Below are 25115 nucleotides of genomic sequence, written 5' to 3'. Positions count from 1 at the left end.
TGCGCATTCCATAGGCTTTTAGAACTGCCACTCCACTTTGCCATTACAGTGATTGGCTCATTAGCCGAACGCTACTTCCGCCCACCTGGTCTCAAGATGATCTCTATTGGTTGCTCCCCAAATTAAGTATCCTATATTATTAATGTTCCATTGGCTTACAAGTCACACAGGATGGCTGCTGCCAAACGAGGCGGTGATCAGTAAACTTAAGCTTTAATGTCCACGAATTCACACAGTTACTGCAATTGTTGGTTTTCTTTTTCTTTTTTTTAATTATAATTTCAGATTCCCCCTCCGTAAGTCAAAAGACCTGAAACTCCCCTCAAGCCGGGGGCGCGGAATAAGATGGGCGCGCTCAGACCCTTCTATGTTAAAATAAATAAATAATTAAGACGGGTGGGGAGCGCATTCGCGTGCGCGCGACCCGACGTCAGCTACGAAAGAGCCTGGTAGAGACGCGCGCGCGCTGACAGGAGGAGAAGGAAGGGGGGCAGCTTTCGGAAGAGAGCGAAAGGAGCGCGCGCGACACCGCGTCAGGTTTGAAATGTGGGACACGGTTACCTTCTGAACGGACACCGCCATTGAACCCGGGAGCGCGCCGCTCGTGACTGGAAAGCATCTCGAGGCGCGGTCTACCCTGAGTGTGTCTCGGCGCCGGGAGGCGCTCGGTTTCCTGGGGATGGCGGAACGCTGGTTGTGCGGCGGCCCTGACATGTAGAGCGGCCGCCTGCCGCGGTCCATTGATGAAACGGGAGTGCCGGTTTTTACCTCTCCCTCCTTCCTTGGGTGTCACCGCCATAGGATTGCTGTGTTCATTCACCTAGGATTTTACAATCTCTGCCGGACTTCCTTTTTACATTTTTTTTTTTTGCTTGTCTTTTGTGGTTTTAAATCAAGCCCCTCAGGACCATGGCCGACGACGACGTGCTGTTTGAGGATGTGTATGAGCTGTGTGAGGTGATTGGGAAGTAAGTTGCTGTTGTGTCTGTAATCTACCGTGATAATAATGTGATTTCCATGTACACAGTTGCATTCATCACAGGCTACCATAGATGCTATCATTGTATGTTGGGACACTACATGCATGCACATCTTACTGATTGACACATGCATATAGTATGCAGATAAAATGTGTGTACAGCGAATTGTGTCTTTAATGATTTCCTGGTGTTGCAGGCAGGGCATGGGAATGGTTAAAGATGCGTTTCCATTGGTGGTGCCTGATTACTTGTCTTGAGTGTTACCCACCCAATTTCACACCAATGATGATTTTGTATGAGCTGCCTGTGTGGCCATATGGCTTGGTATAAAGCTCTGCCCCAGCTGACAATTGAGTGGATGTATTGGGCATCATCACAAGGTGGTCTCGTCTTGCTGATGCTAGTAAGATGTTTTTTTTTTAATTTATTTTTTATTTGACCCCTCCAGGGCTGCGCAGCTTTGACAGCGAGGCTCCCGCTAATGCACGCTTTTATTGCAGTGACTGGGCTGTACACGGTTCACTTGTGTTGCGAGGAGATCACTGATGTTAGTCTATGGGCAGAAATATGCCGTGACATTTAAGCATCGTGGGCACATTCTGCTGCCCCTGTCTGTTCTGTTTTGCACCATCATCCTTGAAAAGCCTCTTATTTCAAGTTGTTGGTGGTAGGAGGTCCATTACTCAGTATTTGGTGTGTATGATTTCTCCAGTGACTAACACCGCCTACTGATTTGACTGGCTCTCTGTGTAAATGATGCTTAAATTGGCATCAAAATGACAATTCTAGTGATCCATGTGTAGGACTTTTTTTTATTGTCTGTGGATAGGCCTCTCTGTGATAATTAGTTAATGATTATCCATCCCTGCCAGCCTTGATGCTGGCACATAGCTTATCCTTTAGGAAATGCTATAAACCTTGTCTCTTTAGCTGGCCTGGCCAGTTTTGAATGAGTATTTTGTTGCCCAATGTGTGTGCAATAAGAATGAACTATTCTCACAATCGTTTGTGTTGGTTGTTCCAGGCTATTTGTTGTAACATTTCTAGATAAACGCATATACTTTTGCATTATGTCCAATTCCCATCATGCTTGTGGCGTAAAGACATTACCTTCTCTTTAATTGTGTGCTTTTTTAAAAATTTGATAGTGTATTTACTGTATTTCTGTTTTGCTCTTTAGAACGTGGTGGCTTACATTATAGATACAAGCTCGTACTAATATACAAAAGCCACGCGTGTTTAAAATATCTAACATTTTAGCTAAATTAAAAGCAGCATTTAAACAAAAATATATATTAATTTAGATTTGGATGGTGCTGTATATGTTATTGTGACGGACAGTGTTTGAACAGTACCAACGCTTTTTATTACGTTACAAAATGCCCATTTGCCCACAGAGGGGTAAATTAATAAGGGATTTTATTATCTATGTCACAACTATCCAACTAATGGCCTATCGGAAGGCTACGGCACAATGTGCGCTGTAGCTTTTGCTGTATATTATGTCATTGTTTTAATCAGTTCCAGGCTACTGATATATTGATTCCAAAGATCTGATGGTCTAAGCATGAACAAGCCTGATCGAATTTATCTTGTGTATTTTGACATTTCCCCTAACTGACTCAAGGTCACGCAAAATAGTTGCAAAGTCTTGAAATGTATCTGTTTCTTTGTACACAGTTATAAGAGTTGATACTTTTTAATTATATTCTGTTGGTTTATTACTATTCCCAATTAAGCCTATCCTCCGAAACATGCAATTGTGGTAATAAAGACTACCCTGCAATGGTGGAAGATCAAAGGGCAGTTGTATTGCTGCAGTCCTTGAGCTTAGTCCTCTTATAATAAAGGCACGTTGTTATCTCCTGCGATTCTCATTGGGGTGGCAAGTGTGAAATGCTCTATAAATCAAATACGTTTCTGTTGCCACCATTCTGTTAAAAATCTTAAAATAGGAGATTATAAGAGGAAAAAAAATAAGCTATGGGAAGCTTCCATATGATTGCTTATATTTATCCACAGCAGGAAGGAAAACTGTGTGTGTGTTAACTTAATAATGGCTACTTAGTCTACATATATCCAACAAATTGGAGGTACCTTTTCTTTTTTTTCTTTTTTTTTTTATCCTGAGCTACAAAACTTGCCCATACAGCTTGATTAATGAATGTCGTCATTGCCTATTATGCCACACTTAATTCATTCAGGCCCTATCCTGTTACAGGTGCTCCGGTCATCATATGGGTTATTGATGGTTAAAGTGTTATCTGGTGTCTATGCAGCTACCTATAGAGTATAGCTGGATAACATCAGGTATATGTGATGTATACTTTTTTGTATCTTTTTCTGTTTATTAATGAGGGAGTTTAACTAGACAAAGAACTAAACTAAACCTAGCAATGAAGTAACCAATCACTCAGGACTTCGCAAAGCTTTTGTTTTGGCATCCAATGTTAAATGTTGTTGAAGTACTGCAAGGCTGCACAGGGGATGACTAAGTGGAACCGGCACTTTAAGGCCAGGGGCTGTTAAATGCTTGTAGCCGCTCATAATGTTTTTATAGTTGTGCTGTGGCTGGTAAGTCTTCAGCTTTGTTGGCCACCGGCTTCTTGTGCCAGATGGCGAGTCGGGGCCTGAAGTTCAGGCTATTACGTGTATATAGCACTAAGAGCACGACAATAAAAATGGTGCAGATTCTATATAAAAGAAACAAGATGCTGTTAATTGTATGCATATGTGTTATGTACTGGAAAGAGAACTTTTTGTACACACTTAAATTAGAATAAAGTCTAGCTGCTGTTTAACAGATGTAAAGGCCCTTTTATTGAACGCAAACATTCTTTAGTTCAGCATGTAAAAAATTATTTAAAATATGATAAATATCTTAAAAAAAATTGTTTTTTTATAAATAAAAGTGCCTTATGCGGTTTAGATTTATTCTAATATCCACATCTGCCAGATCTCTATATGATTGTGGGCACACCAAAAAAAAAATGCAGGTGCAAAAACCATGTATAGCCCAAGTGTGTGTGAACTATATTCATGTAAGAATGATTTGTATGAGTAACGAATGGGGAATACATGGTGTTTTTGGTGGCAGATGGACATATCATAACAGGTTCCATATTTTGTAGTTTAATGCCCGAAAATGTGTGCGTTAACATGAAACTGGAGCTATTCAGCTACATGTAGCTCAACTGGAGCTACGTATTTTGGGTCATTTTAAATAGCAGCTGTGTTTCTTAAGATGTGTTTTCTTGGTTTTTGTTGGTGAACGTTACCTCCCTCATGATTGTGATGAAGGGTCATAGAAAATGGGCAATAGGTACTGCCTGAAAAATACTGTTTAATATAACACAAATATCATGTACTTAATCAGCTATCATTGCTGAAGTATAATATATTTGATACTGTTGGGTGCCTGTTCACGGTATATTGAGAACTGTATGTTTTTCTTTGTTCTTTGCTACCTGGCAATAATTAGGGAGACTCCTTTTCTGGATTAGTTTTGCACTCACTGGATTAGAAGGATTTAATTCCTGAAGTCACACGTTTTAAAGCTGTATACAACCGATTTTGCTTCAGAGCCAGTAAGTGCTTTTCATTTTAATGCTTTTTCATATAGTACTCTTTCCATAGATGGTGTCCCCATGAATGTAAAACTATGAAGCCTAATATATCCATTACCTCTTGAAATAAACTTTTAGGCGTATAAAGCTTTTCCCAACTGCTGTATGAATGGGCACTTAATGATGTGCAGCTAATGACTTGCAGAGCTCATTTGTCACCTGGTACTCACAAATACAAAATCAATACTTTATGTAGGGTGACCACGTGGTTTCTTTTACCTGTGGATATTTTCATACATCCAAAAAATCACACAGCACATCACAGGATAAAACTGTCCTACAGTATACGTTTTATAATAAATGTCCCTTTTTAAAAGACCTGTTTATAATATAACTGTCCATCAGTGGAAATCTTATTTCTCACGTCCCTATGGATGATGGCGCTATGTAAAACAATAAATAATAATGTGTTCTGAGACACAAAAATTTGGTTCAAACACAGTGTGTGTGTGTGTCTCAAGAAGCATCTTGTCTGCCATTGCTAGTGATGCTTCAAATAGATTGTGGTCTTCATTACCACTCCATACACTGTCTTTTATTAAAAAACAATAACGTTTTGAGGATACAGAGATATATAGATATTTTTTTTTTCAGTACAAAATACTGGTTGTTTACGTACCCGGTAGCTGTTGATACACTACAACCAAAAGTATGAGGACACCTGACCATCACACCTATGAGCTTGTCTGACATTCATCTCAAAACTCTAAATAAAAATGAGCAATGCGGTAAGCTCGGTGATGGCATTGTGGTATCACTGGCATACACAACATAATCACGAAAGGGATCTCTATCAATATAATGTATAATAATAATAATACGTCCTTACATCTCTTTGCCTTAGCATTGCATATAAAAAGTATACCCCCCATTTCTTTTTTTATTACATATAAGCCAGAAGTATTAAAAATACTATCATACAGTGTACTGTTAGGGATGCATATGGTCCTCTGGACCTTAAATGTTGGTGGTGGTATGTCTGTAATCAGGGGATGTTGTTCAACATAAATCGGGCCAATGTTAATCAGCAAAGAAAAGTGCATGTTTCAAATAAAAGCCCTATTTTTGTTGAAAAAAAAAATGTACAATTTGTGTGGGTTTAGTGCTGAGAAAAACTAATTGCCCCCTCCTGATTTCTTCTTTTTGCATACTTATCACACTTAAATGTTTCAGATCACCAAATAATTCTAATATAATACAACCTCTATATAAGACAAACTGAAGGAAAAAGCTATCCAACCCTATCTGGTCCTACGCGAAAAAGCAATTTCCCCCTTAGTTACTAAATCAAATAATTAACAAAATTATAATTGATAATTTGTTTCAATTTCACTATACACGCCCAGACATGATTACTGCCAGCCCTGTTAGAGCTAAACATCAATCAAATACAACCGGTCTTGCAAAGTAGGGTAGAATGCAGTACTTGATGCTACGATCTAAAGAAATTCAAGAACACATGAAAAACAAAGTCCTTGACATCTATAAGTCTGGAAAGGGTTACAAAACCATTTCCAAGGCTCTAGGACTCCAGGGAATCACTGTCAGAGCCATTATCTACAAATGGAGAAATCTTGAAGCAGTGGTGAACCTTCCCAGGAGCAGTCAACCTACCAAAATTCCTCCAAGAGTGCATCAATAATTCATCCAGGAGCTCACAAATGAACCTAGACAAAACTGCAGTCCTCACTTGCCCAGTTAAGGTCAGAGTTCAGGGTTCCACAATAAGAAAGACTGCAGAAATGGGAGAGTTGCAAGGTGAAAACCACTGCAGACCAAAAGGAACACACAGGCTCGTTTAACGTTTGCCAAATTATACCTTGATAACCCATAAGAATTTTGGGATGATATTCTATTGACTGAAGTGGTATATTTTGGGAGACATGGGTCCCGTTACATCTGAAGTAAAGCTAATATAGCATATCACAATAAGAACATCTTACCAACAGTCAAAAGGGTGATGGTAGTATGATGTTCTGAGGCTGCTTCAGCACCTGGATGACTGACTTGCCATAATTGATGGAACCATTAAGTCTGCTCTCTACCAGAAAATCCTGATGAAAAAGTCCAGCCATCAGTTACTGACTTGAAGCTCAAGCGCAGTTAGGTTTTGCAACATAACAATGATCCAAAGCACACAAGCAAGTCCACCTCTGAATGGCTCAAAAGAAATAAAATTGAAGGTTTTGGAGTGGCCTAGTCAAAATCCTGAATCTGGTTGAGAGGCTATGGCATTACTTTGTAAAAGGCAGTTGATGCTCAAAACCATCCAGTGTGGCTGAACTAAAATTCCTGATCACCCACGTAAAAGACTAATTTCCAGTTATTGCAAGCGTTCTAGCGATGGGTGTGGTAGAAACGCCCAAACTCTGTAATTGGTCAAAGGAACATTCTGTAGGATTGATGTGCATTTGCACCAACTAAATGCCGTGCTGGAGATGTGTCAAGCCAGCTACGTGCACATGATATACTTGCCTACAGTCGGCTCCAGTACCTGCTTGGTGAATACTGTGGGTGGAGGTCTGTTGATTTCAATGGAAACACTTTAATGTCACTGCTTCCAGAAACAAAAGCCAGATTGGACCAGGAGACAGCTTCTGCAGAAGGGCTGTAATTGCTAGATCATGTTAGTGTTTTTCATTTTTGTTTTGTGTGTTGAATAAAGGTACTCAGTACTTTAACATGCATTCTTCTTTAGCAAGCAGTGTAAGGGACCTTAGACTGAACAAGAGCACCCATGCTATTGATTACAGAATGGAGAGGGGCTTAGAATACTGTACTATTTTTCCAATTGATTTATATTCCACGTTATTTTTCAGAGCAAATGCTAGCCTTATATTCAGAGGTAGTCTTATAATCAGACCTCAAATAGAGGTCTGTCTATAAGACCAAGATGCTGATTCCAACTATAAATGTATAGTTTTTCCCGAGTGTTGTGGTTGGGTAAAATAAACTAGTTATAAATAAGTCTATTTGAAACAAGCATACAATGCCACAAACATGCTTTATCTGACTTTCCTCTTTTGGCCTGGCTCAAGGCTTTTTTGAATAACCATTGTAGCTGTCTTCTGATCCATAAGTATCCAGTTCTTCTTACAATTCAATAAAACTTATAATAAAAAAATCATGCCCCAAGTAGACTAACCTTTATTTTTTTGGCTACATGCCAAAAAAGATTTTAGGTAGGCAGTATATGTGGTCTCTCTGATGGCCTTGAAATGTTGTTAGACCCTCTTGATCGCCATAGGCAATAAGCGCAAACAAGTTTGGTTTGTTGTAGCATGTTCTGCTTTCATAATGGCCAGATGACCCTTCTATGTAGATATTAAAATAGTTGTAACATGTCTAAACACTTGTTAAGTTATTGTGCTAAAAAATAGTTTGTCACCACATACAAAGCGGTATTACACCGTTGGCATTAACCCGTGGAAAAGGCTGGTAAATCGTCTTATGTCTCGAGCATGATTTTCGATATTTTTCCTTTCATGCCATTTGAGTATTTTTTTTTTTTTTTTTTTTTATAAATTACCTCCCATTGAGGCTTTTTTTTTTCCTAGTTTGATTTTTATGGACTATTTTGTGAGGATCCGTACTGACAAATCCATTTTAAATTCCATTAAATCCATTTCAATTCCAGGCTGTAACTCTATTGTCAAAAATGTGGTGAAGTTGAAATCTGTGAATGCTTATGCAAAGTGCTTCAATTCTGTATAATAGGGGCTTGTGATCTGCCCCTTCACTTCAAAACGTGCGGTCTAATCTCATTTAAACAGTATAAGGCGCAGTATCTGGCTCTGCTTCGCCTAGATAATGTTTTTGAGTTAAAAGGGAACTCTCTCTGTACTTTTTATGTCCTTTTCCCATTGTCCTCGGGTTAGAAGTAATGTATAACTTAATATTTGTTGCAAAAAGTCGCTTAACTGGTAACTTGTCTTTATTTTTTTACATGATTACTCGCCTAACTGTGATGCTCTATTTTAGACACCAATTCCTTCAACCTGGAGACTTCCTGGATATTGGAGCGCAGCGCCGAGTGTATCATGTGACTTTGTGTGTAGTGTAGTTGTGTAAATATTGATGCCACATGTCACAAAAATTGGAAGATGCGGCTATTTGCAACAATACTCTGGCTTTACAAACTACACGCCTGATCAAGCTGTTATCACCTCTTAGGGAATGAAGTCTGGTTAGAAATGGGTTGGGGGAAAAAACGATTTAGCAATTCAATGTTTGATCTAAATGCTAAATAATGTAAAATTTTTAAAATGTTACATAAAAGCAACGAAGCATCCCTTACACAACTGTTTTTTTTTCCCTCCTTTTTACCTCTGCCCTCATAACAAAGCGTAATATTTCAAGTAGTTTTTACTGGTATGATGCGCTGGTTTCCATCCTCGCCTGGTGGGTATTTTTTTATATAGCGCCATCAAATTCCGTAGTGCTGTACATTTGACACCTCCCCTCTTAAAAGCCAAAATGCCTTGTTTATGGATACAAAATTCCTCTTGTACTAAATGGGACCTCATTAGTTGGCATTAGTTTAACATTCACTCCACTTATCAGATTCGACTGGTGCTTCATCATCATGTTACAAAATGGTCTCTCTTTCTGCATTTGGACAATGAGCTTTCAGCCTGGACAAAATTACCTGGAGCTCTTTATCACAAATTAGCATTTTGCTCTTTAGCCTTTCTCACTGGCAGTTGGTATTTCCATAAAATATTCCCGAATCGGGTCTTTTCCTACCAGCTGACGTTGTCAACCCAGTTAATCAGGAGAACGCACACCGAACTGTATCTGTGGCAACTGGTAATGGAGCTTTGTGTTATGTTCAAACTTTCCCTTTATTTCTGCTTCTTGTGATTTAGTGTGTATTTCCGTAGACCCTAAGTGTATCCCATGGTTGTCTATATATATATTTGTCCTCTCCGTTCTGCCCCCCCTTGCATTGTCACATGGTTTTCACTTCTTTTTAGAACTGCCATTCTCCTCGGCATTTGACATTCAGCAGCAGACCATAAGAATGTATTATTATTGCATCCTAGATCTACTAATAAATTGTGCCTGCTAATAAAGGAAACTTTGGGTTCATTTACCAGTACTTCACCGTACATTACAAATCGTCAACACTGACAAATTTAGCCATCAAGCATGACCTTACCAAAAGTATGTTTAGTTTAGGGAATTTTAGGCCCAGCCTGTTTAGTAAATACATTCCTGCTCTTTTGCTTCAGGTAACAGAAACCTGTTTAGCACACATTCTTTATTGAGAAAATCCATATGCCATGTACAGAAAAAACAATGACCGTTCTTCACAAGGTGAAAATTGAACCCCGAAATTTACTCTTAACCAGAAAACACATTTAATGTTTTGCCTGATGCTATGTACTGTATAAAAGAAATATTTTGATATTTTCTTTTTTTTTGTGTGTGTAAGAACTGGCAAAGAAGGAGCTTGTGGCAGGCAGGGGGATTCACTTTGACATTTGGGTTTATTCAGTAAAGAGAGAGTTGGCAGAACAGTTTAGAGAAGAACCAAAACTGCAGGTTCCCCCCTATCAAAAGGACTGAGCTGAGCGTCTATAATGCATAATTCAATAGATGAGGAAACTTTGAAGATATCTCACTGTTTAAACTATTATACAGCCCCAGCCAAGGACTTTCTGTAGAAAAAGGTCACTAGGGTTGGCCCTTCATGATGTATAGTAAAGTCAGATCTGAAACTGCATCTCTCCTTCTAACTCTCCCTTTAGTCAATAGGCCCCATTGACTAGTTAAGAGATGAAACATCTTGTAGCTCAGTGCGTGTACATTATGGAGGTCCAACCTTGGTCAAATGAAAGCCATGTCTTGCAAAAACACACGTTTTGGGGCAACACACACAAGGGAGAGAGATGCTTAGAGTAAAACTGTATTTCCCTTCCCCCTTTAAAGCAAATCTGTCATTCCTCCCAAGTCCTACATTTTACAGTTCTGTATACTAAATGATGCTAATGTGATATTGTTTGGGGCAAACATTCGTATGTCTGGAATGGAAGCACAAAGCACAAAAAGTGTTATCAACTTAAGTTCAATATGTGTTTGGGTGTATTTCACAGAGTGCAACGTGTGATCTGTTTTGGTGGATGAATAAGCTGCTTGTTCTGTCAATCGGTGTAAATGACGTAGATGCTCATGTAATGATTCACTGTATTTCGAAGCTCTATTCTATATCGCAACGAGAGTCACAGAGCAGGCCATTGATGATGTGAAAACTATACTTGCTGTGTTTTGGCTACACTTCCAGGGAAAGAAAAAAAAAACAACTTGTGTGAACCATGGAGAAAGTGTTCTCAGGGGTTCTTTTGGAGAAGCTGCAGTAAACCCAACCCCCTTAGTATATGGCACTCTCTCTCCTATTGAAAACAGTGTTTAGAGTTATCTTATATGGTTATCATCGGTGTGTGCTTTACATTGCATGTATTACAATATAAAGATGAACAATCGCCGTGCTAAATCTGTGCCACCAACCAGCCACATTTTCTATCTTTCATGGTTTCCTCAACCTTTATGTTATGACAAGTCCGGAATATGCTGTTGCAGGAGAGATCACTGTGTGTACTGATAACATGGTCTCTTAGCTGGGATCAAAGCTGCTGGGCCAGGGTTGACAGATTAAATATGACAGACTCTCAAACTATGCAGTCATACTTCTCAGAGGGTTGAAGTGCCCCAACAGGGAATCCCTGGAGGCAGTGAAACCTGCAGGAGTTTCCTGCTGCTGATCACACTTAATGTTTAATCAGGGCTTCCCTGCTGTGCTTCACAGTGTGATCCTTGTATCTGCAGAGAACAGAAGAGTAGATTCACCTCGCTCATTCATATTTACCCCGGAAGCTGGATTCTCTAACGACCTCTGACTCCCTCTGTGAAAGTTATCAATATCTATCTGCCATGTATAGGAAAGAGACACTGTAGCCGTCATGTACAATAAAAGGCATACAACGGCTAAGAGGACTCAGAATCCCCCATATACGTGGCCCAGCTATTCAGCCGAACGCATTTCTCTGTAAGTGATATTCTTATTGGCAGTCAGTGCTGGCTTGGCAAAATCTGCAAGTGAGGATCCATTCATATGTGTGGCAAGCTCTTACAATGATTTCAATGGGAACCCTTTCTTGCCAATAATTTGGCAAAAATCAGGCTGCAGAGGAGGAGGGCATCTGCAGCTTCTTCCTCGGAGTAGTTTTAATATTCGTTTTTCCTTAGCTGGGCTGTCGGGGACAGTAAATGCCTACAAGTAAAATGCTGTTTTTGTGATCATCGTTTTTGTTATTTAGCCTCCTTGAGTGTCATTGCAAGAATTTGAATTTAGTGGCTCCACATTGATTTTGACACTTCCCAGAAGAGATTAAAAAGTATTTGACTAATTTTTAGAGATTTTTTTTTCATTGGTTAATTGAAGCCTGCTTATTGTGTGAGCTGCTTCATTTTCCTATTTTTTTTTTTGTGTTTTTATTGTATTTGATACATTATCATTTATTTTTTTATTTTATGGAAGCTTCAATAAGCAAATCCTTAAATCGCATTAGCCTGTTTAATAGTTGTTTATCTGGGTGTAGCCAAAGATTTGCTTTTCCTATTTATAGATGGTAAGCCTATGCTGTATCGCTGAAGGCTTTGTTAGAATTAAGGGTGGTCTTGATCCACGTCTACATAAATTTCCTGTTAAGGGACACTATTGCAATGCTGTACCATGATAAGAAACCTAGTATTCAGATTTTGGCTGATTCTAGAAGTATAATCCTTATTTCAAGGGCTCAAATGTAATTGGACAAATCAACACTTTTGTAAATAATACTTTGTCGTGAATCCTTTGCAGGTAGTGACTGGTGGTATCCATGCTTTCCAGAATTCAAGCAAGCTCTGGGTTTCCTCCTTTGTGATGCTCTGTCAGGCCTTTACGGGTGCCGTCTTCAGTTGCTTGTTTGTGGGGTCTTTCTGCCTTAAGTTTTGTCTTCAGGAAGTGAAAAGCATGCTTGATCGGGTAGAGATCAGCCCATTGACTTGGCCATTGCAGAATATTCCACTTCTTTGCCTAAAACAAAAAAAAAAACTCCTGGCATGCTTTCACAGTATGTATTGGTTCATTGACCATCCATCAAGTGAAGCGCCATCCAATCAACTTTGCTGAATTAGACTGAATCTGAACAGACAATATATTCCTATACACTATAGAATTAATCCGCCTGCTTGTCTTTTGTCACATCATCAATAAACACTAGTGATCCAGTGCCATTGGTAGTTGTGCATGCCCATGCCATCACACCACCTCTACCATGTTTTACAGATGATGTGGTATGCTTCAGATCATGAGCCATTCCAAGCCTTTTCCATTCTTTTTTCTTCCCATCATTCAAGTACAGGTCAATCTTTGTCTCATCTGTCCAAAGAACTGAACTGGCTTTTTTTTATGTTTTTTGGGAAAAGTCCAGTCTTGCCTTCCCGTTCTTGTGGCTTATGAATGGTTTGCACCTTGTGGTGAACCCTCTGTATTTGATCTTGTGAAGTCTTCTCTTTATGGTAGACTTTGATAATAACGCCTACCTCCTGGAGAGTGTTCTTCACTTACCTGGATATTGTGAAAAACGTTTTTCTTTACCATTGAAAGGATCCTACGATCATCCACCACGGTTGTCTTCCTAGGACACCCAGACCTTTTTGTGTTGCAGATCTCACCGGTCCATTCGGCCACTCCTAATGTTCCTGCTATCTCTCTAATGGATTTTTTCTTTTGTGCAGCCTAGGGGTGGCCTGTTTTATTTGCATCGAGGGCTCCTTTGACCGCATGTTGTGGATTCACAACAATAGCTTCGAAATGCAGATGACACCTTTAATCAGCTCCAGACCTTTTACCTGCTTAATCGGTGAAGGAATAGCCCACCCCTGACCCTGAATCCACTTTTGAGTTAATTGTCCTATTACTTTTAGTCCCTTGAAAAAGAGTGTTCTACGTACTAAAGATCTATAATTACTAAATCTCCAATTTGGATGTGAATACCCTAAAACTGAAGCTGAGATATTGTACTTTAAGTCCATTATGATTATTTAACTGTAACTTGAAGTTATATTGGTAAACAGCCGAAATAACAAAACGTGTGTCAGTGTCCAAATATTTCCGGACCTAACTGTATCTACAACATTACATTACGAATAGCCCTTCCCGAGGTTGTGCTAGTGCAGATTATCTGAATCATCCGGTATATTGATGGCTAACTGGCCAGAAGGAAGTGGGAATTTACAAGAATTTGGAAATCCCGGGTGACCACTGTTGGTATCTCTTCTGGTAAATTAGCAATTATGTATATGCATGCAAACTGGAACACATTTTACCAATCTTCCGATGTACTGCCAGTTTAATTATTTCCTTTTTATGGTCGGGTGGAAGCAAAACTCTACGTGACATGGCCTCTTCATTCAATCAATTAAACTCTCCTGTAAGATTCACTATGGCGTGCGTATCCTGCACGGATTCAGTCTTTGGATGTGGAAATATTTAGTGTGGGTAACGTTCTGGGGTATTTGCAATATAGAAATGATATGGATCCCAACTTCCTACTGCACACATCAAGCTTTCTCCCTCCAGCTATGAAAAAATAATCACCTTATTCAAAATTCCTTCTAGTAAAAGAATAACTTAGGGAGACGGCTCTCAGATTTAAATAACAAGGCTATATAGATTCCAGCTGCCCTATTACCCTAGTAGTTTTCAAGAGCCATTTTAATACAAATTCCTGTGCTGTTAAAAGGATTAAATTGGAATATTATAGCATATGATAAAGATGAGCTAATCTATGGGATATATTAGTACCAACAGATCTTGTTGTGTGGAGATCTGTGTAAAATGTTCACATATGATGTCCAACTCATTTTTAACAATCTCGTAATGGTAAAAGCTTCAAGATCACCTGCCCCTGTAGTCTCTCATATTGGTAGGCCCAATTTAATGCTAAAGGCAGCGGATCAAGGGACATCGCTCATCAACCAGAACCGCTTAACGAGATCAGAAAATGGACAAACCGAGGCCAGGTATTTTATTCAATGCCGACCTCAATTGGGTCAGCTTCAGTTTGTGGCAGTTTCTGTGGCCAGGGCTCTCCTTCAGTGGTAGATCTACTAGACCCACCCTTCGAACACAGTCGCCCCGAAAGTCTTAAATGAACAGTCATTGTGTGCTGCTTTTCTCCATTTGTGTTAATGATCTTGTGGTACTTAAGGCATACCTTTAAAAAGCAGTTACTTTTTATTATGAAAACCGCTTTTGCGTGTGTGGGAATCGTGTATGTGTATGACTGATGGACAGTGGTCAGTAACTTGATTTATAGTGCATGTTTAGTGGTGTCCAAGGTAACAGCCGCATATGTCCGCATTTCTGCATGGTCATGGGTTGCTGCGGTAACTGGTGGACAGTCCCATATTGCGCGTTGTGGTTGATTGGTTCTAGAAGTATTTCCGTATAGTCCGCTGTTGTGGTGCGGGATATTACAGCGGTGAGATTTCACTGTGGTAAACTGTTTCCTGGGTCATGCTCAAAAAACATTATGGGGGCAAGAAAGGCCATGAAAATCCCTTCCACTTTAAATTTAGTAATAACTGAGGCATTGCTATACTCTAACCTATGTCCTATGTTTTTCCTGTTATGTTTCCTGAGTACATAAGTAACGTGCAATTTTGGTCATCTGGTCAAAGGGCTTTAGTGAGGCCTATTGATTTTTGTTTCATAAAAAGCTCAGAAAGTGTTCGTGTAAACTTCCTTTATCCACTGACCTGGAAGATGGCATTGTTATCAGTCACATGGCTTTCACGGCTTGAACACCACACTATGCTGACTTTTATTTTTGTGGTAATGCCAGTGAGGTCCATTCCCATTCAAACTTTAATTAGTAAGGGTGTCTGGCTGAGTGATTAGCACTGTGACATGTTATTAATTGCCTCAAGGCAGTATGATAAGGAATCAGGTTGTTTGTAGTGGTTTGGGTTAAGATAACAAAATTGCAACGTGTAAATGTCTCCTATGCAGCTGTCTGAAAGTCCTACAAAAAATCAGAACAATTTAATCTGTAGTTAATAACAAATCACTATATAATATACCGTATTGGCTCAAATATAGGCTGCACCCTAAAAGTTTGCTATTTTAAAGAAAAATTTATTTTTAAAAAAACACAGTGGAATGGTAAAATAGTATTTTACCTAATACACAAATACATGTATTTTAACATTTTTGGTATCTATTATGCAGTTAGTCAGCATGTTATATATAAACAGAAATTTTGAAAGCCAATAGTGATTTTAAGCCCCCCCCTTAATTCATAGTGCAGCTTACTTATAGATATTCCACTCTGTCGCCCTAGAAATGCCACTCTGCCCCCCTGATATGCCACTCTGCTCCCTAAATATGCCACCCCCTGACTTACCAATGCACCGCCAGACTCCCTGGTATATTAGCGGGGCCGGCAGGTGGACATCCTCCACTGCCGGCACTTCCGCCGGGTCTTCTATGACGGAGAAGCACCGGCGGAAGTGCCGACGGCGGAGGTTGTCTATGTGCATCACTGCAACTGGTGAACGCCTGCACGATGCGCTTAGACAACCTCCGCTGCCGACACTTCCGCTGGGGCTTCTATGTTGGAGCACCGGAAGGTTAAGTCATGCCGGTGCTCCACCATAGAAGGTTGTCTACGCACATTGTGCAGACGTCCACCGGTTGCCGGAGAGTAGGATCCAGGTCCCCTAAAGCGCAGGGCAAATACGGTATGTTTTATAATCGCCCATCCCCAATTAGTTATCTCTGCAGTAATTCTGTTAACTTGCTGATCCTTTTTGGTAAATCAAATCAATATCTATAAGTAGTTTCAATAACATAATTTACTAATGTTAAAAGACGTGGCTGTGGCATTCCCCAGGATAATGCTTTTGTAGCCAAACATGTCTGTTTTATACTCTGAAGCATTCAGCAGGGTTAGTTTATTACATAAAAAAATCTTACAAAGAATACACACACGTATTCAGAGAAGAACCAGTTGTCCTTCATCTCTGTTTAATATAAATGCGTGCAATGAAAGTCTGGTTTTTGGAGTCCTGGTTTAAATTTTACGTTTGACGCTTAAAACACATCAGTGTCTAAAGGATGAAAGCATATACAGTCATGTAAAATTTTAATACTATTAACAGCTGGCGAGCATCTGGGAAGAGAGGAATTTGAAATACAATATGTACAGGAAGAGAGATGCTAAACAAGTAATTGGAGATGGAACAATAAATTGGCAAGTTTGAATGTTAGCGGTGGATGCAAGCAAAGAACGGGGGTGTAGAAAACGAACTTGAAAGATTTCGAAATCATAAGAGACTATAGTTTTGGATGTATGTAAACGTTAATTTTTTAGCCACGAATAGTAAATGGGCCTTTTTCTGCCAAAGAAATGTTTCCAGTAGATTAACCTTCATACGAAAGAAAACTAAACGGCCAATCTACGTAGGGGTTAATGTGAAAGTAGCACAACCGCCCTATAGTTGTATTCATTTACATATAAAATGGCAACACCTGAAAAACCAGGTTTACTAAAATAGAAACATCATCTTTCTTTAAATATTTGGCAGGCCTACATAAAGATGAAAATGTGCAACGTTCCCTGAATTGTTCTAGAAATGTGGGCAATGTTTGGTTGTGTGGGTAAACCTAGCAACTTTACCTCTTATATGCAAAACCAATTTGTACAATTGTATAAATATACCGGACAGACAGACAAAACACCTTGGAATGGCTCCACTTTGTACTCTGCCAGAGATAATCCAAATACTGCCTCACATAGTATGTTACCTTGTGAAGTTCCTTCACCTCTTCTTAGAACATTGTTCTGGAACTCTTGAGGAGTACTCTGATGCGTAAGACTACAATTCATGTTCTTAGAGGGCAGCATTTTCCATCTTGCTACTGTGCCATTGACGCCATGTTGGCTAAAGACTCTGCATGGCTTCACCATTGACACGAGCAAAGATAGCCCTGCAGATCCATGAATGATGAATTTGGTTCCTTTTGTGACTGTTACACCTTGGTTTTTAAGAGATTTTGGCAGGATGACCTGACATTCCAGACAAACATGCATTTAGAACCATTTTGGAATGTCTTGAGACTGTGGGTTTGGAACCTTGTCTGCTGACAACTTCAGTCTCGATGGCCAGTGGTTGAACAGTTCTGTAAAAAATTGGTCACAACCACATCTAACCCTAGCAATAATACCTTTTAAGTGGGGGGAGGGGGTGTTCACGGTTGAAGCTGACACCGTAACTAACGTGAACAGTTTGGTAAACCTGGACTTTGATCTTATACTTTAACATCTGTACCACACCAATCAGCAATATTGTGTAGGTCCCCATTTTTGTTCTGACACCTTTATATCAGAACCAGCATTAACTTTTTTCAGCAATATGATGGCTACTGACCACTGCAGACCGGAAACACATGCTCTGACACGGTCATCTACCATCACGATCTGGCCTCAGATCCTTACGCTTGCCGTTTTTCCTGCTTCTAATACGTCAACTTTGAGGATGAAAATGTTCACTTGCTGCCTAATATATCCCACCCACTGACAGGTTCCATGAAAACAAGATTATCTGTGTTGTTGACGTTGCCTATCAGTGGTCATAATGTTATGGCTGTCCCTCTCTTAAAATGACCATGGGTCTGCTTATTCCTGCTTTTCATAACAGTCTAAAGGAAAAAGGTTCATGTATTAATCCATTAGTCCAGTGTGTATGGGTGTATACCATCTGCTTGCAGTATTTCAGTTTGCTGTGGGTAATTTGTTTTTGGATGCCAAAAGCATGTTTGTGTAATTTTGGAGCAATTAATTAGAAAACTTTCCGACTCTGGCACTTTATTTGTATATGAGAACCCATCTGCTTTTTTATCTCGCCTTGGAAATGTTGAAATTGTAGCATATTTAGTGTGTGTGGTTATGTGTGCTTAAATGTCTGAGTGTCAATAGATTAAATATGAGGGAACACGTGTTTTTATTATTTTTGGGCGCTCCAGTCCATGTTTAACTCGCTTTTGAGTCAATCTCTCAATATAGTCATACATTAATATATATATTATTACTGTTCTGATCCTTTTTGTTTAGATGTTGTGCTTGTTGGTAGCAGGGATTAAGAGATGATTTCAGAAAGTGCAGACCCAGTGTCTAAGGCAGCATCTGTAAAAAAACAGGTAAAAGCTGCCATCCCCAGGCTCGCAGGTTCATATTTCCTTTTAAAACCTAATGTGCACTTATTTTCCATATATTTTTGCTGTTACAAAATTAGTGAAGAACATATTTTGACATTAAGGGAAAAAAATCTTCCTTACAATGCAGAGGATATATCCCTTCCTGGCCCTTGGTATTTGTCTGTTGATATAGTGTTTTGTCATGTTTGCCTTTTTTTTTTTATTTTCTTTATTTGTGCTTTCACTTTTTTGTGGTATGGAAGGACCGCTCTGGGGTTTATGCACTGAAGGGAGGGTTGTGTGTTTGTGTATCTGTATTTTGTGTGTTTGTAGTTGTGTATCCGGCTTCACTGTACATTATGGAGGTCGAACTCCAATGAGCTCCTGTTGCAGGAAGAGCCTGGCTGGTCTTTTTCTTTATTTTAAGCACCACATTTCCCCACACGTTCAATTTATACATTATACAGGACCTACTCACTTCATGGTGCTGGAAACAATTGCAAGTGTTGAAATGAGTTGAGGCCATGCATCTCTAGGCAACTCATATATATAATATATATTATATATATATATATATATATATATATATATATATATATATATATATACGTACATACGTATGTGTGTATATATATATTCTTTCAACTGAAGGGATACATAGTTTATCCAGAGAATAAATTCAGACACACTAGGCAATAAACCTGAACTATAATAACTGATGGAACGTCCATATGGTTAGTCTTAGGCAATGGAGCTATGCAATCACTTCATTTCAGTGAATACAATTACAAAATGGAGGGAACTCTGGTTTTGAAACTGGTTACTTGACCTTAAGCTTATGAAGACTGAACATGCAGCTTTTTTGCTAATGCATCCTCTATAATTACGTTATAGTTTCGCCAGCCCTGTTCTGCCAGTGTTATTTTTGCATCGTGTTATCCACCTCCTGTTCCATATTTTGCATGCAAAAGGGACATTAATTTCCCGAACTGTAAGTATATTGTGATTACCACTAAGTTACCCATGAAACTGGCATGAATATAACTGGGTACACTTGATGTTGCAAGCATTTTTAAAGCCGTATTTTACACTAATTGGGAAGCAAGATCTACCAGCGTATTACTTTTATTGTGATGTTTTTATATTGGTTCCTAAAAACCCATCTGTTTTCATGGTGCAAAAGTCTATTATAGCACGTTCTTAAATATGCTTTCTGCAGAACTGACACACCACAATGACTTTAACAGGCAATTTAAAAATGTATTTATAATTTAACATTTATTAGTTAGGCATTTCAACGCCAGATGCTGGAACAATGCTATATTTGAGCTATTCATTTTTTCACCAATGTAATCTTAAAACGTCCTCACAGAAATAATCCGGGTCTTCCCATGTTTATGATTGAGTATAAATCGTGGTCAGGAAGCTTGTCCCTGTTGGTTTCTGTAAGTCGACAAATTTCGGTTGGATCGAGGAGCTAGCTTTTTTATTTTTCTGGTGCCCGGGGTTTGTCAAGCCTTGCCGTCCACTAACGTACATTTACACACTCTAATATCATACAGTATATTATGCTCATGTACGTAGACACGTAACAGCATCCACTAATACATGCTAACACTATATGCGGACATATACACACACATGCCATACTGTAACATAAACACCACACACGCTAACACTACACTCTTGCATACCTGCGCCCACACATGCTGGCTAACACTATACATATATATAGATATATCGATATATACATATATCTATAATTACACACTATGGACACACACACACACGGAGTCTGACACTACAATACAGCAGACGTGCTGACTATGGCACTATATATTTACACACATACCCACTGTAACTACAGTATACACACAAACACTCACAGAATATACATTACAGTATGCATACACACTCTCACATGCAGTATTCTCCCTCCCTCTCTCACCTCGTGGAGACCAGTCACGGCATGCGCCACACCACGCACCTGCCAGAAAGCATAGGGTGCCGGATTCATGATGGCAACCGAACAAAACCCTGGATTCTAATAGATATGGCGGATTCTAATAGATATGGCGGATTCTAATAGATATGGCGGATTCTAATAGATATGGCGGATTCTAATAGATATGGTTTGTCGAGCCCTGCTGTAAATAGACTGATTTGTTTTTTCCCCCGCTTTGGAAGAATTTATATTAAAGTACTAAGAGTACTTTAATATGCTTTCTTCTACCACAAGGGTGTCGGGTACATTAGACTCTCTCTGTAAATAAATTTGGCTAACAATCACATTATGTCTGGACCACCTCCTTGTATAAATAGGTTGTTTATCAAACATATCTACTTCTAGTAGTTGAGCTCCTTATGGCACGCACAATATATTCTTCTGGAAGAAAAAACTAGTTTGTATAACTTTTCAATACGTTTTCCCAAAGTGTATTGGTGATGCTGGTATTGATTTTGTTTTGCAATTTTAATTATCTGGATACCATGTTTTTGCCTTATTTGTTGGGTCGCCTGTCATAAAACTTATTTTTGCTTGTTATAACGAGTCAATGTCCATTGTCCCGTATGCCTTCCATGCAATAAAATAGTTTCTTGGTATCGCTGTTATGAAGGCCATACTTGAGCAGAACTGATAATGGACCATGAATATTTCAACTTTCATTTTTGTATATCTTGCTTTGTGTTTTTTGTGACAACACAACAAACAACCAAAATCATTATGTACAGAAGCCTAATATTAACCTTTCGCTCTTTGTTTTTTTCCCCCAGGGGTCCATTCAGTGTCGTACGAAGATGTATCAACCGAGATACTGGACAGCAGTTCGCTGTGAAAATTGTGGATGTTGCAAAGTTCACTTCAAGCCCGGGTTTAAGCACAGAAGGTAATCTTTAATGTTCAGTCTCAAATGATGCAACTGTTTGCTGGTACTTGTGCTGTGACTTTATCTGTTAGCAGGAAAGAGTCGTTCAATCCTGGGAGCAAGATGTTCCTTCGTGTGCTTAGACACATCGCCAAAGAAGAATGCATGTTAAAGTACTTAGTGCTTCAATAAGCATTCATTACCTTAACAGAAAAGCTGGTGGCTTTTAAAAGCAGCCGCAGCATAGCACTCATATGTTCTCCATTTGCTCCTGCTTTGGCTGCTTAGATCAATTGGAGTGCTATCTGTATGGGGGGGGGTCTTCATAGGCCCCTGGAAATCCCAACCTGCTGACAGTAAGGCATGCGCACTGGGGAGCTGGTGATGTGTTGTGTTAGGGTGCAAATTTTTAGTGGGCATTCGGCTAATGCACTGGGGAAAAATAATGTTAATTTAAAGGTGACACTGCATAATTAAGTGCATATTATGCCTGGGGTATCCCTTTAATACATTCAGTGGGGCAAACATGTTACAGCTGGCTATGTGTGGAGAGACATTCATACGCTATGGGAACATTGTTTTTGAAACATTGTCATCAGTAACATCATTTTTTACCTTTTTATTTGCAATTACACCTGCGACCTCCAGGGGGTTCTAATGTAGCACACATGTTACAACCTTTTTACCACATATGCTCATTTCTATGCCCCTTCTGTGGACTTCCATGTTATCAGTTGCATGCAATGGACGACACTGGAAAGTGGAAAGTGTTGACACGTGAGGTCTATATGTTAAAAATGTCTTGGGTGAGGGTCTACTCTATTTTCACTGCGCTTCTGCTGGTCTCTGCCAGTCACTTGCTCTTACATCATTTGGGTATTGGGGATTGCTTTCTTTTTCGGGCAATTGCTTTATTTAGCTATTAGATTCAAACAGCAAATAAATGGATGCAGAAAGTATTTTTTTTTTTGTCACATCTATACAAACCACCCAGCCACGATTCCCAAAATGTTGCTAGCATCAAACTTTCTTCTCTCCTGTTGATCTTTTATAGATCTCTCTCCTGCTAGCTTTTTTTTTTTGTACAGATTCTAAACCCTTCATAGGTTTGTTCAGTTTTGTTAATTACCTTCCAACGGTTAGAGGTATTCATTAGAATCCCCACTATGCAGGAGCTTGCACATATGGTTAGAGGGATTCATCACAATCCCCACCTATACATTCATTTCCCCAGCTTGTTTTCTTGCAGAAAATCTGTTCCATTGAATGCAGCTCCTGCTTATCAGTGCTCATGAGTGGCATACTAACTTCCAGCTGAGACGCATTCAGGGGATCTAATGAGATTTCTCATGTGCATGCGCAAAAAAAATCACTCCCACTGATTTCATTGAGACAGCTTTTTTTTGGCAGCGTTTTCTGCTTGTAGCATCCAAAAGTGGTGTTAATTGTGGTGGGAGAGGCTTATGCTGCAGCATCTTCAGAAGTGGCCTTTTATTTCTTAGAAATGGATAGTTAGGTGCTTTTAGTGAATCTGTTTGTGACACTAAACCCTTCCTTTAATAGCTGACCAGCTCCTCTGCACAGCCCCAAGAGATAAACTCTTGGGGCTGTGCACCATCATGCGTGGAGACAGAAGTGAAAGGACATGGTGTGGGAATAGGGACAACTGTTACTTTTAACTGGTTAGCACTGTGCTTCACTTTTTTGGAAAAAATGGATCCAGTCTTATAAATTTGACATGGCCGCTTCCGATATATATAAAGTCCAAAAATATATGTATAATCATTTTGTCTTCAAGAAAATGTTCTTCTTGATGCTTTCCTGGTGGTAGTTATTTGGGCAAATATCTTAAGTAGTAGGTTTCTGGTGTGGTTTTTTTGTATTCTGTAAAGTTTACCAAAAATGTTCTTTCTTGAGAAGCCAATAAACATTGGTAAAACAATCAACTAATTACTTAACAGTCGGAGAACGAAATCTAATTTCCTGGCTTGTAACCCCGCTTGACAGTTTGAAAATGTAATGCAGGTTAAATTCTATCAAGACTTGATATTGGTATTCATGGTCCTTGCTTACCTTGTGTATTCAGTTCCTGTAATGCTGACATTTATCAGATGTAATGCAATCTATTGACATCTTGTCACTGTTCAAGCATCTGCATGTTCTCCTAAACTAATGCCACGTTGAAGAGGATTTGTGTCGATGACACACTAGGTGTTCTATTGCATTCTGCTGGATTCTTTTATTTGCTTCCTGTGCAAGTCAACATTCAAAAGCAAAGGGCACGAGTATCGTTTGTGTATTAAATTTAAAGTTTTTACATATGGTAATAGGTTTTTCCGAAATGACCCTGTTGCTACTGGTAGTTTTTGGCAAAATTTTCAGGAATCTATAAGGGATACAGAACAGTGCCTGAAACTGCCCCAGTAACCATTGTATTCTATACCATATGTATATATGTACATAGTATGTACCATACTACATGTGCTTATGAATGAAAAATATGTTTTATTTTTTCTTTGGCATTTGCTTCTCCAAATGCCCTTTGATCATCTAAACCAGCGATGGTTCACTTGTTTACGTTCCTGATGGCTAGTACCTGTCTCTTGGCAGACAGCACTCCCAATGTTTTCTTCCCCAAATGCAGCATTGAGAATCAGTTACTGACGCCTGGGTGCAAAATGTTTGCTGACCTCAGGTGGGTGAGGCAATATTGCCAACTCCTCCCCATAACAAACATAACCCCTCTAACCACACTCATTTTATATTGCAGCCGATCCACCTCTTTTGGCTACCCGACCTCACCGTGTAACATGCCACTCACTTCCCACAGTGCCAGCTTTGTCTTCGAACAGCTTGTCAGTGCCATTTGTGGGCCCAAACAAGTCCAATGCCATCTTTGCACCCCCAACACCGTTACACTAAAAGTGTCCGTGACATCTGGTGCTCTGACTTTAAAGAAGCCACGGAGCGAAAAGGACAAAGCCATAGGTGGCTCCCTTTATGCCCAAGGCAAGAACAGAAAAAAGTGCCCTCCCTGACTATATCTTTACAGAAGTTATTTTGAGATAAGTAGACAAATGACTAATAATAACAATAACATGGTATTAGAACTTCAGAAGGTAAAAAATAGTAAAGCAAGTTTACCCCAAATGTATTCACGTTTTGACACTGAGGGTGGCACAGCATAACTCCCATCAATATATACTTTGCCAGATACTGACGTTGTTACAGCCTGTGTGGAAAAACTACCTTAATTCTTTTCTTTTTTTGCCATTTTGGCTTTATTTTTGTTGAATAAATCATGTCAGTATATGTCATGTGTTGTATTTACCTGATTTTTAGACCTGCTAAGGAGCAGATGATTATGTCCTGATATATAAAAACATAGAAATCAGAG

The 25115-nt window shown here is 39.3% G+C and overlaps 1 protein-coding gene across 3 annotated transcripts in view; it reads left to right on the top strand.

The window, feature by feature from the left end:
- Positions 1 to 500: 500 nt before the first annotated feature.
- CASK (calcium/calmodulin dependent serine protein kinase) overlaps positions 501 to 25115 on the top strand; it is a 117072-nt gene continuing 92457 nt past the window's right edge. For all 3 annotated transcript variants that reach the window (XM_053457449.1, XM_053457448.1, XM_053457447.1), the window contains exons 1-2: positions 501 to 968; positions 21627 to 21739. In XM_053457449.1, the coding sequence (XP_053313424.1) occupies positions 910 to 968; positions 21627 to 21739 (172 nt within the window). In that variant the 5' untranslated portion in view covers positions 501 to 909. The remainder of the gene's footprint in view (positions 969 to 21626; positions 21740 to 25115) is intronic.

The sequence above is a fragment of the Spea bombifrons genome, chromosome 2, assembly GCF_027358695.1.
Source record: "Spea bombifrons isolate aSpeBom1 chromosome 2, aSpeBom1.2.pri, whole genome shotgun sequence".
In the NCBI taxonomy this organism is placed as follows: domain Eukaryota; kingdom Metazoa; phylum Chordata; class Amphibia; order Anura; family Pelobatidae; genus Spea; species Spea bombifrons.
Note: the sequence above shows the minus strand (reverse complement) of the source record. Positions and strands in the feature narration are given on the sequence as shown.